The sequence below is a fragment of the Dendroctonus ponderosae genome, unplaced genomic scaffold (genome assembly GCF_020466585.1).
Source record: "Dendroctonus ponderosae isolate FM_Combo_2020 unplaced genomic scaffold, Dpon_F_20191213v2 Dpon_F_20191213_1, whole genome shotgun sequence".
Lineage (NCBI taxonomy): Eukaryota > Metazoa > Arthropoda > Insecta > Coleoptera > Curculionidae > Dendroctonus > Dendroctonus ponderosae.
Genome location: NW_026017110.1, coordinates 29,653,392 through 29,670,662, shown reverse-complemented (window position 1 = coordinate 29,670,662; position 17,271 = coordinate 29,653,392). Strand labels below are relative to the sequence as shown.

The 17,271-nt window shown below is 37.0% G+C and overlaps 1 protein-coding gene across 1 annotated transcript in view; it reads left to right on the top strand.

The window, feature by feature from the left end:
• The first annotated feature begins 1,805 nt into the window (after positions 1 to 1,805).
• Positions 1,806 to 17,271, top strand: part of LOC109540841 (importin-11) — a 17,620-nt gene continuing 2,154 nt past the window's right edge. The window contains exons 1-14 of the mRNA XM_019909332.2: positions 1,806 to 2,256; positions 2,375 to 2,475; positions 2,537 to 2,790; positions 2,849 to 3,115; positions 3,172 to 3,418; positions 6,503 to 6,719; positions 6,920 to 7,102; positions 7,240 to 7,428; positions 12,823 to 12,966; positions 13,017 to 13,202; positions 13,253 to 13,424; positions 13,479 to 13,716; positions 13,771 to 13,988; positions 14,046 to 14,323. Of these exons, the coding sequence (XP_019764891.2) occupies positions 2,119 to 2,256; positions 2,375 to 2,475; positions 2,537 to 2,790; positions 2,849 to 3,115; positions 3,172 to 3,418; positions 6,503 to 6,719; positions 6,920 to 7,102; positions 7,240 to 7,428; positions 12,823 to 12,966; positions 13,017 to 13,202; positions 13,253 to 13,424; positions 13,479 to 13,716; positions 13,771 to 13,988; positions 14,046 to 14,323 (2,832 nt within the window). The 5' untranslated portion in view covers positions 1,806 to 2,118. The remainder of the gene's footprint in view (positions 2,257 to 2,374; positions 2,476 to 2,536; positions 2,791 to 2,848; positions 3,116 to 3,171; positions 3,419 to 6,502; positions 6,720 to 6,919; positions 7,103 to 7,239; positions 7,429 to 12,822; positions 12,967 to 13,016; positions 13,203 to 13,252; positions 13,425 to 13,478; positions 13,717 to 13,770; positions 13,989 to 14,045; positions 14,324 to 17,271) is intronic.

Sequence of the window (17,271 nt, the reverse complement as noted above, 5' to 3'; positions counted from 1 at the left end):
CGAGCAGGATCAGGTTAGTTTAGAACTGGATCCCCCATCATTCGGTCCATTCGAGCAGGATCAGGTTAGATTAGAACTTGATCCCTCAACAATAACTGTGAATGTGATTTCCTTTTAGCTGTGAAAAATTCGAGTTGCAACAAATTAATTGAAAATCCGCGATCAACTATTCGCTCGGTGTATCTATAAAGTCGCTGAAAATGTTTATACTGAAAAACAACTGATACTACTCGACTACTCAATAGCGCTGTTTAGAGATGAACTAAAGCGTGATTTTAAAATCACTGTTATAAATGTGAATGTGATTTCTTTTTAACTGTGAATTTAACCTGTGAATGTGATTTCACTTGTGGTTGCCGTTTTTGTGATAGAGCAGCGTCTTAAGGTGATGGACAATTGTGCGTCACTTGCAGAAACAATTTTAAAACATTTGTAATTCATATTTTTTAAATAAATAACCTTATTTAGGTATACAACAAATAATATGTATTTTATACTTAAAGTACAAATGATTTTAAGGACATTAACAAATAAGAGCCTCTGCAACTAGCAACTGGGTACACAATCCGGAAATAGGTTCCTAAAAATATCGATAAAATCCAGGCTCATGAGAATCCATGAATACAAGCTTTCATTCGCTAACAAAATAATTAATATAAGCTGTAGATAAGTTCTATATTGTTGAGGCGGATTCATTTTTTTACAAACTTCTTGTTGGTTTTTTCGAAGTATTTATTTATTATTTTTATTAGTATTGAACTTTTTAAAAAGTCACATAACTGACAATTTGCACAGACGAATTATAAGAGCGAATTTTCATATACTATATTATCCTACTATTGTTACACAATTTATTAACATACTCTTTTTTAGGTTCATTTAGGTTGTTTTGATAACGATAGCAGAAAATAGCTATCGAAACGTCAAGGTAATTTTTCAAACTAATTTATTTACTAATTGAAATTTTCTCTTACAGCTTGAGCCTAAGTGATGGTGATAGTTCTTGATTACTTTTTGATAAATAATTCGTTCTTATTGCTAAATAGGAGAAATATTTATCAATCTGTAATAAAAGACGCGAGGAAATTCTGTCTTTTTTAAAGACAAAAATTTTTGAGGCAAAATACCCAACAAGAAGTTTGTAAAAAAATAATATAAGCTGGAATTAAGAAAATATAAGTGGCTCTTTAATATCACGTTTGGGACCATCACGTTTTAAATCACTGTTTATTTTTACGTTCGTCACATATTGTGATTGCGATTTATTAATCACTGTGAAAAAATCACAGGTAGTGATTTCTTGCTCAACTCTACAAGAAATGCCCCAGAAATCCTCATTTGACGCGTTTTCTGACTATAAGATCTCACGCAGTTTGTATAATGCATTCTTGATCTATGGAAACACTCACTTTAACTTAAACCGTGATTATTTCACCAAAATATAAGATTTTCCCCGACTTGACAACTACTCAACTTGTGGAGGTTTGTATGAGTGAGCTAACTAGGGGTAGCTCGGAATATACCGCCACGATAGATTCAAATGAAAACCAGCAGCAAACACTAACAAATCGTATATTTTACGGAACGTAACGTACACGTGGTGTGCTCGTAAGTTGAAACTACATATGATGGCGGGTGCCGAAAGGCAGCGCCTTTTATCCCTCCTCGGAGGGCCTGTTGCGGTGTTGTCAACTCACGCTACAATCTTACGCTAGGTTGTTGTCACCACAAACTCAACCACCTTCAACTCTGACATTGACGTTAGTGAGTTAGGGACAATTAATGATGACAAATGAAGTTGATGGTTAGTTATGGGCACAGAACATACCCCCTGGGGGGATATTTTGTGGTTATGAGTTAGTTCGATTTTAAGTGTCAGGTGGATTGAGAAATAATAATTATTGACACTTTTTTATATACCATAGCTGAACCTTTCCTCTATTCGAAATCTTTCGAAGTTATTGGTTTTTGTACGCGGGTTTAACGTTCTTTGAATTTGGTGCACTAGAAATCCATCTTATTTAACCACATTGTTCGCTCCTAACCTCAATAATCAATCTCGATTTACGTCTCTATTTACACTGGAATGTTGTTTACCAGTGCCAGCAGATCGAAGAAATGGATGTTCTAGACACGCATTCCCTGGTTCTGGATGTGTTAAATCGAGCATCCAGCCAGGATCCTCAAATTTTAAAACCCGCTGAAGCGAAACTGCGTGAATGGGAAACCGAACCAGGTTTCTACACTGTTCTCAATGTAAGTCAGCAAACGGACTCCAGCTAAGTTTTCGAAAAATGTGCCAAATATATGCAGTTAAACCGGCTGAAATCGTGGAAAATTGGAGCAAGTAAATCCACGTTTTTGTGTTTTTCAGAACGTCATCTCCAATCACAGTCTAGAAGTGAATGTGCGATGGATGGCAGTTTTGTATATGAAAAATGGAATCGATAGATACTGGCGGAAGAACGCCCCTCAGTAAGTACAGCTCAATAGCAGCTGTTTGTCTCTGGTAGGCTCATGACTTTCTTTACTCTAGTGCCATATCTGAAGAGGAAAAACAGTGTGTTAGGCAGAACCTATTAACCGACTTTATGGAGCCAATTAGTCAAATCGCTGTGCAGCGCGCAGTGATTATAGGCAAAGTGGCTCGTCTGGATTGCCCCAAAGACTGGCCCCAATTATTCCCCACTCTGTTGCAAGCTGTGGAAACTTCAGACAATTTAATGCAACATCGAGCATTGCTGACTTTACACCATGTAGTAAAAACTATTTCCTCCAAAAGGCTGGCAGGTAATATTAATCAATGGATACGTTTAACTTTCTACTAGATTCAGAACGTCTATTACAGGTGATAGAAAGCAATTTCAGGAGTTCACCAACCAAATATTTGCGTACGTGTTTAATCTTTGGAACAGATTCACCGACAGCTTTATTCAGAGCATAATACAAGGAGAAAATCCTGAACTGTCTCAAATTCATCTTGAGAAAGCACTTCTGACACTTCGAATTTTGCGAAAGTTGTCCAGTTTCGGCTTTTTCAAGCCACACACCAACAAATACTGCATGGATTTTATGAATATGATTTTTCCCAAAACCAGAAGCATGTTGATATGTTGTAAGTACATCCTAATGGCGTTTTTCTGTTCAGTGATTTGAACATTCGTATTTTAGATAAGGAAATGAAGAGCAAAAGATATCAGCATATGGAGAATTGTGAAAAATTCATTATACATTTGACAAAAGTGCTTTTGTCTATGCTGGATTTCCACCCATTGTCTTTTATTGACTTGATTCAACCCACTTTAGAACTATGTGTGTTTTACCTATTTACTGACGAAGGAATCGTTTTCTTATTTCAACGCTTCGTTATACAATGCTTCAATCTGATCAAGGACATTTTATTATGCTCTGAATATCGGTGAGTCAGAATCAGTATATTATTGCTACATTGTAAGTCAGTCACATTGAAGTGATTGGTTTTGAAAGAAGTTGAGAGTAGAGTGAGTGAGCTCATATTGAAAGTACTATAAAAATGTTCTTAGTTTTAAGCTGATATTTAGAGAACCGGTTGAGTTGTAGACTTTAGTTCTTATTGAGGTATCAAGCCTTCAAATGCGCATTTTTTTTTATTTGAAACGCATTCCAGAAATTTTTCTCATTTTCACGCGAAATGCGAAAATACGAAACTACTACGGGTTTTGAAAACCGCTCTTGGCTCTTGCACAAGGCTTTGGCTCGTATGGGAGAACTGGTTGGGCGGCAACGTTCCAGTGCTTATATAGGAATAGAGCCTTAAAATGCGTTTCTTTAACATATAAAACATTATTCAAGAAATGTTTCTAGTTTTCACGAAAAATGCCAAAACCCGAAATTACTGCGGGTTTAGAAAAACGCTCTTAATCTGGCTCATATTTAGAGAACTGGATGAGCCGAAAAGCTCTAGTTGTTATCGAAGAATAGCCTTAAATTGCGCTTGGCTTTACATAAAACATCATGCTAAAATGTTTTTAATTTTTAAGCTTTATGCGAAACTTTAAAATTTAAACGGACTTAAAAACAGCTCTTAGTTTTTGGCTCATATTTAGAAAACCGAATTCGCTATAAAGCCGAATTCGCTCTAATTGCCATTTCCGTATAAAGCTTTAAAATACACACGTAGAAAGATAGTATAGAACATTATTTGAACAATTTTTCTACGTTTTACGCAAAATGCCAAAAGCGAAATTGCTGCGGGATTTAAAAAGCGTTGTTAGTCTTTAAATAAAATTTAAAGAACCTGTTGAGCGGCAAAGCTTTAGTTGTTATGGAAGAATAGAGCCTTAAATTGCGCTTTTTTTAAATATAAAACATCATTCTAAAAATGTTTTTAGTTTTCATGCAAAATGCGAAACTTAAAAATTTAAGCGAACTTAAAAATAGCTCTTAGTTTTTGGCTCATATTTAGAAAACCGGCTGAACTGTAAAGCTCCAATTATCATTTCCGTATAAAGCTTTAAAATACACACGTAGAAAGATAGTATAGAACATTATTTGAACAATTTTTCTACGTTTTACGCAAAATGCCAAAAGCGAAATTGCTGCGGGATTTAAAAAGCGTTGTTAGTCTTTAAATAAAATTTAAAGAACCTGTTGAGCGGCAAAGCTTTAGTTGTTATGGAAGAATAGAGCCTTAAATTGCGCTTTTTTTAAATATAAAACATCATTCTAAAAATGTTTTTAGTTTTCATGCAAAATGCGAAACTTAAAAATTTAAGCGAACTTAAAAATAGCTCTTAATTTTTGGCTCATATTTAGAAAACCGGCTGAACTGTAAAGCTCCAATTATCATTTCCGTATAGAGTATTAAAATACGCACGTTTTTTCATATAAAATATCATTCGAGAAATGTTTCTACTTTTCGCGCAAAATGCTAAAAACCGAAATTACTGCAGGTTTTGAAAAGCGTTGTTAGTCTTTGGCTCGCATTGGAGATCCGGTTGAGCGGCAACGTTCTAGTGGTCATATCCGAATAGAGCCATAAAATGCGCTCTTTTTTTTAATAAAATATCATTCAATTATTGACGGATAGAGCATTAAAATGTTTACGCAAAATTAGAAAATCCGAAATTACTCCGGGGTTTGAAAGCGCTGTTAGTCTTTGGCGTTGGCTCATATTCAGAGAACCAGTTGAGTGGTAAAGCTCTAGTTGTTATACAGCTTTAAAATGCGTTTTTTACATAAAACATCATTTTTTAAATGTTTCTAGTTTTCACACAAAATGCAAAAATTCAAAATTTCTGCGGATTTTGGAAATGGCTGTTAGTTTTTGGCTCGTATTGGACAACCGGTTGAGCGGCAACGTTCTAGTGATCCTATAGGAATAGAGCCTTAAAATGCGCTCTTTTTTTATATAAAATATAATTCTTGAAATGTTTTAAGTTTGCACGCAAAATGCAAAAATCCGAAATCGCGTCGGCATTTCAAAAGCTCTATTAGTCTTTGGTTTATATTTAGAAAACCGGTTGGGCCGTAAAACTCTAGTTGTTATTGAAAGATAAAGCCTTAAAATGCGTCCTTTTTCATATGAAACATAATTCTAGAAATGTTCCTAGTTTTCACGCAAAATTCAAAAAACTGAAATTACTGCGGGTTTCAAAGAGCGCTGTTAGTTTTGGCTCATATTTAAAAAACGGGTTGAGAGGTAAAGCTCTTGTTGCCACCTAGGGATTCAGCTTTGAAATGCGCTCTTCTTTTGTATGAAACACTACTCTAGAAATGTTTCAAGTTTTCACGCAAAATGCAAAAAGTTTCTGCGGGTTTTCAAAAGCGCATCTGGTATGCGGCTTATATTTAGAGAACCGGTGGAGCGGTAAACCTCTTGTTTTCATATAAGAGTTGCGCCTTAAAATGCGCTTTATTTTATATAAAAAGTTATCCAAAATCTTTTTAGTTTCGATGCAAAGAGCGAAACTTAAAAATTTAAGCAAACTTGAAAACCGCGGTTAGTTTTTAACTCGTATTTAGAGAACCAGTTGAGCTGTACATCTCCACTTGCCATTGCCAAACATAGCATAAAAAGTCGCACTTTTTTAAAATCTGAAACGTAATTCTAGAAATGTTTCTAGTTTTCACGCAAAATTCTGCGATTACTGCGGGTTATGAAAAGCGCTGTTAGTCTTTGGCTAATATTTAGAGAAACGGTTGTGTGGCAAAGCTCTAGTTGTCATCTAGGGATTGAGTCTTAAAATGAGCCCTTTTTATATAAAACATTAGCTTAGAAATGTTTCTAATTAATAATAATTAATAAACACTGATCTTGAAAACCGTTCTTAGTCCTTGGCTCAAGTTTCGTGAACTGATTGAGCTGTAACTCTCTCTGATTTTTTCCCATCTTTGCAACGCTGTTGCAGATTCCTAATGGCTGACTCACACCAAACTACCTTTTTTATTTTGAGCAAACCATGCGTTTTTATTTTGCATACGCACTGTTTTTGCGTAAAAAACCTAGTTTTTTATTTTACAGAGCGGCCAAGCCTCAAAAGATTGTTGTAACTACGGAGGGTTCAAGAGGCTATGCTAATATTCAAAGCTTCTTCACTCCGGATGCAATTGCAGACATTTGCAGAAAATTAGTGGGACATTATTTCGTTTTAACGCAAGATGAACTGGACGCATGGGACGCCGATCCGGAGGCCTTTTCCAATGACGAATGTGGCGACAGTTGGAAATATAGTTTAAGAGTGAGCAAACAGTGAATTCATTGTCATTATCATAATGGAAAATGATTACTGCCGGCATGAGTAGTTAGATAGAAGTACAGGCAATTTAAATTAGAACTTATAACGTCTACTTTTGTTTAAACTCATTCGTTATTGAATATAATTTTTGTTCGAAATTTATTTTACGCTAGTTCTGATTGATTTTTTATTGAATGTTACAGCCCAGTATGCATACAGTGTTTGTAACCATTTTTCACGAATACAGAGAAGTTTTAACCCCTGTGATATTAGAAATGATAAGTACAACCAACGTGATTGTACCACCTGAAGATATGCAACGGATTTTAAGGAAGGATGCCGTTTATAATGCTGCAGCTTTATGTGCGTTCGACTTGTACGATGAGGTAACATTTTTTTACAAGCGTCCTTCGTTTATTTCTTTTACCACCCTTAATATTTTGCCCGTTTTTTCCTGCTAAGCATTTTAAGTAAAATGTGGCAGTTTTTATTTTAATATTAACCACATTTGAATATTCTTTAGGTTGATTTCGATCAATGGTTCACTAACACTTTGGTAAACGAGCTGAAAATCAAACATGTAAACTACAGATTAATCAGGAGAAGGGTGGCCGTTTTAATTGGCCGATGGACGGGCATTAAATTATCCGTCGATCTTAGACCCGCCCTGTATGAATGTGTTATTGGATTATTGCGACCCGAAGAAGATATGGTAAGGTTAATAAGAGTTGATAAGGTTGAGTGGGGTAAAAAGTAAACGATTTTGACAAATAGTTTTGTTTGCAAATTTATCGTCACTTAAAAAGTAGATCATTATCTTGTTTCGACCTACAAATTTTTCATTGTAATAATTAATCTAGCACGTTGTAGTGAGATGAAATAAAAGAGCAAAATTTCAATTTTGGAAAATTAGTATTTAAAAGAAGTTGTTAATGTTTACTTTTACCCCAGCAGAATTGAAAACAACATGTTTTTTATTTGATCTAGCTTTTTTATGCAAACATGGAAACTTAAAAACTACCGAGAAACTCGTGAATTTGGAAAGGAATAAAAGTATAAATAAAACTCTATCTTAAATAGTAACGTAAACATACATTTTTCTACACCGGAACTACGTTTTCAAAGTTACAATGAACTCGTTCGCCTTTCATTTTAATTGGGGGAAATTGCAATTCCCCCAGTGCCTGGTTTTCCACAACAAAACTAACATCACTTGCCTGAACCGCAAAGTTTTTCTTTGTGTGATCCACAGATTTTAGTCCTGCTACTTCCACTTCCTGATCAACAATATTCTCTATAAAACACACATATTTGTAGGTGGTTGTATTTCTTTTCCCTCCCTTAAATTGTGCAAGTGCGAAACTTGCATGTTTTAGCTCTGAAATTGGTGTCTTAGTTGTCGGAATCGGATCTTCCTCGCCTACAACACGGTACTTAGCCTACAAAAAAAAATTCCAACAAACAAAAAGTCGCACGAGGCCAAATCTGGAAAATACGATAGATGGAGGTGGAAGCCGGGGCATAGTTATGGTGGAAGAGCACTTTTTTTTTCGCCAAATGGGGACGTTTTTTTTCTGCAACTCCACGTCGAATCGGCCCAATAATTCGGAATAGTAGAGCCTTGTGATCGCTTCCCCTTCTCCAGGTGGTCGATATAGATCACACCTTGTGAATCCCAGAAAACGGTGGCCATCACCTTTTCGGCCTTAAGGGCAGTCTTCGCCTTCTTCGAAGCATGTTTGCCGGGTAAGGTCCACTGCTTCGACTGTTCCTTGGTTTCTGGTGTGCACCGGTGGATCCATGTTTCGTCCATGGTCACGAACCGACCCATAAACTCCTTTTAGTCCAGTCGGATTAGAGATTTCCGGGCGCTAAATAGATGAAGGGAGGTAAAAGATTATTGGGAGGCGTTTGGAAGGATGTCAGAATATTGGGACAGTAGTTTAAGCGCGATTTCCGGTTGTGAAACATTGTTTAAATAATTAAAGAAAGTGCTAAAACCCGTTTTTGCGCTTTCTTTTTTAAGTTTAAGTTGTAGTATAACTCCACGAATTTTAGGGGTAAATTGAAAACAATCAATTGTTTTCAATCAAATTACTGATTCAGAAGTGTTATGATCAACGCCAAGATGTCTATGTATGCTTCATAGATTATTAGAAAGCTTTCGACAACGTCAGGCACAATATTCTCCTAAATAGACTGCTGGAGATAGGAATAGACGCCAAAGACATCAGAATCATACAGGAACTATATTGGAACCAAACCGCGGATATAAGAGTTAACAGAAACGTATACACAGATACCTCAATGTATGTAAAGGAGTCCGCCAGGGCTGTATATTGTCAGCAATACTTTTTAATATATACGTCGAAAAGGTCTTTCAAATGGCCCTGGAAGGAGAAAGTAGAGGAATTAAGATTAACGGAATTCCAATTAACAATATACGATATGCAGATGATACGGCAATTCTAGCCCTAACTTTAGAGGATCTCCAGCAAATAATGGATAGGATAGAGGCCATGGGTAAACGTTATGGTCGTAAAATCAACACTACCAAGACCAAACTTATGGTAATAGTTCGCCAGCCTATAATCAACACCGCATTGACGGTTGATGGAAATATTATAGAGCGAGTATCACGACTTAAATATCTGGGTGCCATGATMAWCGAAMGATGGGACTGCGATGAAGAAGTTAAACTTASAAMGAATTATGCAAAWASAACATTTTGCAAACTTAAARACTTCCTATTAGCTCGCAGTCTCCCGCTAGCACTTAGACTACGGGTAGTAAAGTGTTACAWATGGCCCATCTTACTATACGGCGCAGAAACGTGGTCTCTCAAAGCTAGAACCCTAAACCGCAYCGAGGCGTTTGAAATGTGGACTYYCCGGAGACTCTTACGCGTGCCATGGACCGCACATGMCAYGAATGAAGAMWTTTTGMRATCTGCAGGCTGCGRACGAGAAATACTTAACATCGTTAAAGAAAGAAAMRTTTCYTACCTCGGYCATATCCTTAKRGGAGGCAAATATTACATTCCTAAACTAATTCTACAAGGAAAARTAGARGRACGTCGAGGCCCAGGAAGAAAGCAACACTCCTGGCTAAGAAACATACGGGACTGGTGTAACATCAGCGATGCAGCCACCATATTTCGAAGAGCCGAGAACCGCACTCTGCACATTGTATGAAGAGTACAGACAATCGCCAACGTGCGTCTAAGCACAAGGCACAAGAAGAAGAAGGGCTAAATTAGACCGTCAGAGAAGTGGCTCCGACGTCTAAAAAAAACTTATTTCGAATCTGGCAAGAGTCTTTTGTAAATAACAAATAGGAATAAACAACAAGTTACGAATACTTTAAGTTAAAATTTATATCACTTATGCAGTTAGAGTACGAATTTTTTGAAGCAAAACTAAATTAATTTAGTTTTTTTTTAGTTTTTTTTGAGTAAATAAATGAACCGATTTTAATTTATTTGTTTGTGTTATATTGTGGGTATTTTTAATACTTAAAAAAATTATTAAACTTTTGTTGAATAGCATCAGCGGTTCAAAAGTTATGCATAAAAACGGTTTATCGCACTTTATTTAATAATTATCAAATTATTGTCCCAATATTCTGACATCCTTCCAAACGATTTCCAATAATTTTTTACCTTAATCTATTTAGTGCCCGAACCAGGCCTTTTAAAGTCATCTTCTTTCTTCTTTTTTAGCCCTTGTTCGTCCACTCCTGGACATAGGCTCTTCCAATGTCTTCCATATCGATCTATCTTGGGCAGTCTTTATCCAATTCTGCCCCGCATGTCGCTGGATTTCGTCTCTCCATCTCCTATGCGACTTTTGGTTTCCCTTGGTCTCCATTGCATTAGTGTTTTCGTCCATTTGGAGTTATTTCTGGCCAGGTGCCTCGCCCACTGCCACTTTAGCTTCGCCATTCTTTCCACGACGTCGCAGACTCCTATACGTCCTCCGCCTATATCTACGTTTCGGCTCCTGTCTCGTAGAGTTACTCCCAGCATTGCTCGTTCCATCGCTCTTTGGCACATTTGGAGACGGTTTGCGCTGTTCGCTGTAAGGATGGCGGTTTCCAGTCCGTACGTTAGCACAGGAAGGATGCAGTTATCGTAGACTGTCTTTAGGTTTATTGGAATTTTTGGTTGTCGAAGTATGTAGCTGAGCTTCCCGAATGCTGCCCAGCTGAGGCCCATTTGTATGGAAATCTGCGGTTTGATTACTTTTTCCGATTTTGATGTTATGTCCCAGATATATGTATTCATCCACTAGCTCCAAAGTATGGTTCTCTCATGTTAGATGTACTCATGATTTTCGTCTTCTGTAGGTTCATTTTAAGACCAACAGCCTCGGAGACTACTCTGAGTTCTGGGAGCATCGTCGTAAGTTCGGCCGGACCGCTGCTAAAGAGGACGATATCGTCTGCGAAGCGGAGATGATTAAGATATTTCCCATCGACTTTCTTGGTGCCTTTCTGATCCCATGATAGGCCTTTAAATGCGTTCTCCATTGCTAGGGTGAATAACTTGGGTGAAATTGTATCCCCCTGCCTAACACCTCGCTGTACTTGGACGTTTGCAGTAACCCATTCTTCTTCAATTTTTACGTGCATGGTAGCATGTTTGTAGATATATCGTATGATGTTCGAGCATCTGTAATCTATGCGAGCGTTATTCATCGCATCCAGTATCGCCCCGGCTTCGACAGAATCGAAAGCGTTCTGGTAGTCGATGAAGGCCATTTGCAGTGGGATGTTGTATTCCGTGCATTTTTCTACTAACGTGCGTACGGCTTGTATATGACCAGCGGTGCTGAGGCCCTTTCTGAAACCCGCCTGTTCGACTGGCTGGTAAAAGTAGAATTTATTGCTCTGGCGGTTCGTTATTATTTTAGTTGGTAGTTCGTAGAGGATGGATAGCAGACTAATGGGCCTGAAATGCTCTATATTTGTACAATCGCTTTTCTTGAATAATAGGATGACTTCTGCGTTTTTCCAAGAGTCCGGGATTTTCTCTTCTTCTAGACACTTATTAAGTAAGGTCCGGAGTGCTTTCCTGAATGTCTCTCCTCCGGCCTTCAACATCTCACTGGTGATTTGGTCTACTCCCGGGGCTTTGCAGATCTTCAGGTGCTTTAAAGTCTAATCTGACTGGACATAGGACTCCCGTAGCTTCCTCCATCCCTGCCGATCCTGCGCTGCCTCTATCCAGTTGACCTTTATCCTTTTGATGCCAAAAATCGCGCCACATGACCGGTCCAGTTTAGGCCTGGGTAACACTGTGTTGAGTTGCGCTTTTGAGTTGTTGCCGCTCTCTGACTTGATGATTAGCCGATGAGCTATAACTCATCTGTTAAAGTTGATTAAAGCTTTACGAGACCCGGAACTGGAATTTTAACACCTTAAAAAAGGTCATAAATTTTTTGATGAGTAACGTTTGACAACTTTTCCAAACAACCAAAAAAAAGGTTACGTCATTTTTAATTAAATCATAATTTAAGTAACATAAATAATTGAAATTTATATAAAAAATAGATGAAATTAATTAAAGTAAACTACAAATTTGACGAATTTTAAGAACAAAGTAAATCTCCAGTAGATGACTGTGGAACTGCCGAACGTTGTTTTAACAAAGGTTGTTTTACTGGTAACCGCGTCCGTCACTCTAGACCTTTCCCTTAACATTATATTTGAGATTCTGTCTCTTAGCGATATACCTAACATTGACCTCTCTATTTTTTTTTTAATTTTTATCAAATCAAAAAAAAATAGAAAATAGAGAAAAAATAAAAATTAATGTTTAATTTAGGATTTTGGATTCACGATGAGGATTTTTCGATCGAAGATACAGGGGTATTTTTTTAGCTAGAAACCTGTATTTTCAAAAGAATATAAGTTTGTAATTTGTAACTATTTCTACATTGCACTAGATAGCGCGCACTATTCCGTGAATTAATTGATTCGAATGATTTACATACTTATAAGAAGAGGTGGTAAAGCCGTCCATATTAGTAGAAGTGACCGATTTTCACAATCACCCTGGTTGACCCTAATAGTCTTTAATTGGCAAAATAAATACATTTTTCAGGTTGTTCGATTGACTGCGGCAACGACTCTCCGGTATGCAATAGACGATTTTGAGTTCAACGGGGAACAGTTTAAGGATTATATGTTCAATGCATTTGATTTGCTTTTTACACTATTAAAGGAAGGCAGTGAGTGCGAAACTAAGGTAAGTTCAAAATTGGAGTCAAGGCTGTTTAATTTGCAGTCATGTTTCAGATGCAAATCTTAAACGTTATGTGCTTGCTGTTGGAAAGAATGGGCTCCAATATAGTTCCTCACTCAAAGACTTTCGTTCAGTACCTGCCGCATTTGTGGCAGGAATCGGAGGATCACAATATGCTAAGATGCGCTATAGTTGCCACTTTGGCTGAATTTGTTAAAGCCTTTGGGAGTGTTCCAGAGGTTAGTCTGAAACCAATCGTTTTTCAGTTAGCGACATTAAAATTTTCTAGGATTTGACTCACTTTTTGTTACCAATCATCCAAATGGGCACCAACACCAATGAAAGTTCTATAGTGTATCTGTTAGAAGATGCTTTGGATTTATGGACGGCGGTGCTGGAATATTCACCCACGATGACTAACGAGTTGATGCAACTTTTCAACAATATGCCTTCTCTGCTAGGTAAAGGTGATCTAAAGTCGATGTGAAGTGTTGCATGTATTTTTCGGTGTTCAGATTATACTACCGAAACATTGAGAACCTGCCTGTATATTTCGTTGGTGCATCTACTGTTGGCCCCCGAGTGGGTGATGCGGAGCCAAGGAAATCAACTGATGTCGATCTGTGTCAGTCTCATGAGCGACTTGAAGAATGAAGGTGTAGTCATGTTGATGAGATTGGTAGATAGTTTTATTCGGGCTATTCCTGGATTGGGAAGCGAAACTGTCATGCCAATTTTGCCGAAAATTTTCGAGTGAGTGTTAAATAAAGAGTTGTTGGCCTCATAAATTTTATTGAATCGTTCCAGTCGAATCTATGAAGGAGAAGAGTACCCGCTAGTCATGTCGATGTTTATGTGCATTTTCGGCAGAACATTATTAAGTTCGCACGAAGTGTTCGCCCGAGTGATTGCGGAAGTAGCGCGCGATAAGAACGAGAACGAGCAAGTTACCCTGATAAAAATTTTCGATATTTTCTTAACCCGAATGTCCAATGTTGCCCAATTGGATCAAAGGAAATTATTAGGTAATTTTACCCCGCATTTCCTCGATTTATGCAACCAATGTATTATACTTTTTACAGGATTAACGCTGACTAATTTCCTTACCACCCAGTCGACGCCAATCTTGCAACGTTTCAATAAAATCATGTCTAATATTGTGGAGGTTCTGAACGACATCAGCAAAGCGGAAGATGATGGCGCTTATGTCGACACGCTGGTTTTATTGGAGGGTCAAAGCCCCAGTCACTTTGATGAGTATGGCAGCTGTTATGAAACTGATCACGACCAAAGAAAGAAACAGCTAATTTTGAACGATCCCGTGCATACAATTGTTCTAAAGGACTATCTGCAGTCTCAGGTAAGGTTTTAAAATACAAACGGCCTTTTAAGTCGCTTTGCAATCATTTGCCTTAAACATTGCGATTTGCATGGTACATACAGGGTGAGTCAACTTTCGATAGAAAACCCTATTTGAAGATTAAATTATTATATAAACGTATATTGAAAACGGTTTCGTTTTTGATTTACAGGGTGGCAAAGTCGGCATTTTTTTACAATTATTTTGGTAATACTTTACACCACAACCTGAACGACGGACACCAAAGAAATTCCCTTGAATTTCAGCTTCGACTATTTTTTTTGTAGAAGCGATGCCAGAATTGGCCAGAGGCAAATGAAAACTGGCAAAAATCGAGTTACGTAATGGTTGAAGTTCTGGTTGTCTTCTTTTGTTTAACGTTGAACGCCCTTAAATCAAATCCAATTTCCAAAACTTGCCCAGAATTTTAACGCCAAAGAAATTCTCTGGAATTGATGCATCGACTATTTTTCTGTAGAGGCAAAACCTTATAGTCCAGAGGCAAACGAAAATTGGCAAAAATCGAGTTATTTAATGGTTGAAGTTCTGGCTGTCTGATTTTGTCCAGATCTCGCTTAGTGAAAATCCAATTTCGAAAACTCGCCATGCATTTTAAGGTCAAAGAAATTTGGAAAAAGTTTTTTGGAAAAATCTTGAAAACCGTTAGTGGTTGAAACTTCAAACAACAATACTTATACGTAAATATGAACGGAAAATTATTTCATTTTAAAATCAAGGTGATACGGGTAGGCATAAAAAGTTATTGTTATTTAAAAATTAATGACTTCCTTGTAAATTGGGCGAAAACTTGGACAGAATTGGATGTGGTATTGCACCTAGTCCTAGAATATAGAATTTGATTACAGCATCCTTAGGTTTGGGTAAATTATTTAAAAAAGTGAAAATAAAGTGTTAATTTTGCCACCCTGTATCTAAAAAACAAAGCAGTTTTCAATATATGTTTGAATAATATTTTCATCGGAAAAGTAAATTTTTGCCCTAATTTTGGGTCAATTTTGGGAGGGTTTTGGTGTGTTTGAAGCGAAGAGCCACTTGTTTCTTGCTGTCAGTGTTTTGATCAAAATTAAGAACCTGAGACAAATTTTCTATAGGGTGGCAAATGGAAAAATGCAAAATTGCGGAAAGTTGGGGCATTTCGTTGTGAGACTGAGTGAGAGCAGGTCTACTCTAGTTCTGTGGTATCTTCTACGCTCACAAGCGTCTACGTATACGGCAGTTCTTGTCACTTCTATCTATCGATTGCGGCGACAAGAAGTGCCGTATACGTAGACGCTCGGCCTAGTCGTTACGTCACAGCACCTTGACGTGCGGTGGTGCCGCTTGAACCCAAACTAACTCAAATTAAACTTTGAAACTCGAATATTTCAATATGAGCCCTAGATTTTGAAAATGGGTTCAAGCGAGAAAACATGACTTATACGTTGATTTTTTTGAGTCCATTCTGTAAATAAACGAGATGGTCGACAAATTCAAAAACGTCTTTCGAGTCATGCGGTCCATCTTAATGCTAAAAAACGGTTTTTTGTCACCAAAATGTTCAATTATTGTGTTTACAAAACTTCTCCTTCGTCTTACTCAAAAAAGCAATTTTGGAATATTTCAATCAATGTGAGGAAGGTCAAAAGTTGTGAGTTTGTTTAAGTCGATGTTACGGATCATCAAAAATTCTCAGAACCCAGAAAATGTTGAGTTTTCAGGAACTAATACATTTTTTACTTTGGCAAGATCTCAGGGAAGTAAACGGACTCGGTTGTTGTCAAATCTTTAACTTGCTTGATCATTTTTTTTAATCCTGCAAAGAATTTGCCATTTTGTCTCCGAAAGCTGCAGCAGTCTCCAAATTTTACGAACAGAATTGAGCAAGCGAACATTTTTTTCGCAAAATTTGAACTGAAGAAACCGTGCAGATTTGTGCTAATGAAAAATGCCTTTTGGGTTCTATTATTTTATTGATGTGATCTCAATATTCGTTTCTTCCTGTCTTTCTTTCAATTTAAATATTCATTCAAATTAAACAAAGGATTTATCTGAATTTCTCTCAGCTTGTTAGCCTAAGAGAAACTATACCATGTCCAGCGAATGAACGCTGAAACTTATCTATATACAGGGTTATTCACGCTATACGGCACGGACCTTTACGGCTAGCCCGTTTGTTTTTGCAAAGTACTATTTGATGAATCCAGAGACGCCTATCGGGTGCACATTTTAAAAATATGTTTGTAATGTACAGAGTGTCCCAAAAGCCCTAAAAGTATCAAAGTTGTTTTTCAAAATGAAATACCCTATATATTATTACATTTTTGGATTCTCTGATTAAAATAAGTGTTTGTTTTAATAAGATTTATAATATCTAAATCTAAAGGTTTTTTAAATAATTCGAATTTTATCAAAATCTAATATTATTTTCATGTGTCAAATACTTTGGAATTATTTAAGTTATGTAAATGTAATTCGTAGTTTGGTGTAACAAGAAATGATATTTTATATCCCAATGATAATATACTTCTGTGCACCATTTGGTGTTTTTTTAAATTAAAAGGTTAAATAACATATCAACAATAACATAAAACAAAGGCAAATTATTTATAACAAATGTTCGAAATGTTGACCATCCATTTCCAGGCACTTGTAAATTCTTTTTTTAAAACCACGGCTAACTCTGGACAACATTTGCGGAGTAACCGTTTTAAAAGCGTCTCTTATGCGTGATTTCATATCGTGTGAAGTTGTCGGAAGCGCATGGTAGACAATTCCTTTTACGTACCCCCACAGAAAGAAATCTAGTGGAGTTAAGGCCGGAGATCTGGGGGGCCAATTTGGAAACCCATTTCTGCCAATCCACCTGTTTTGAAAGTTGGCATTTAAAAATTGTCGAACTTCGCAGTGATAATGAGGCGGAGCTCCATCCAATTGAAGCCACATGTTGG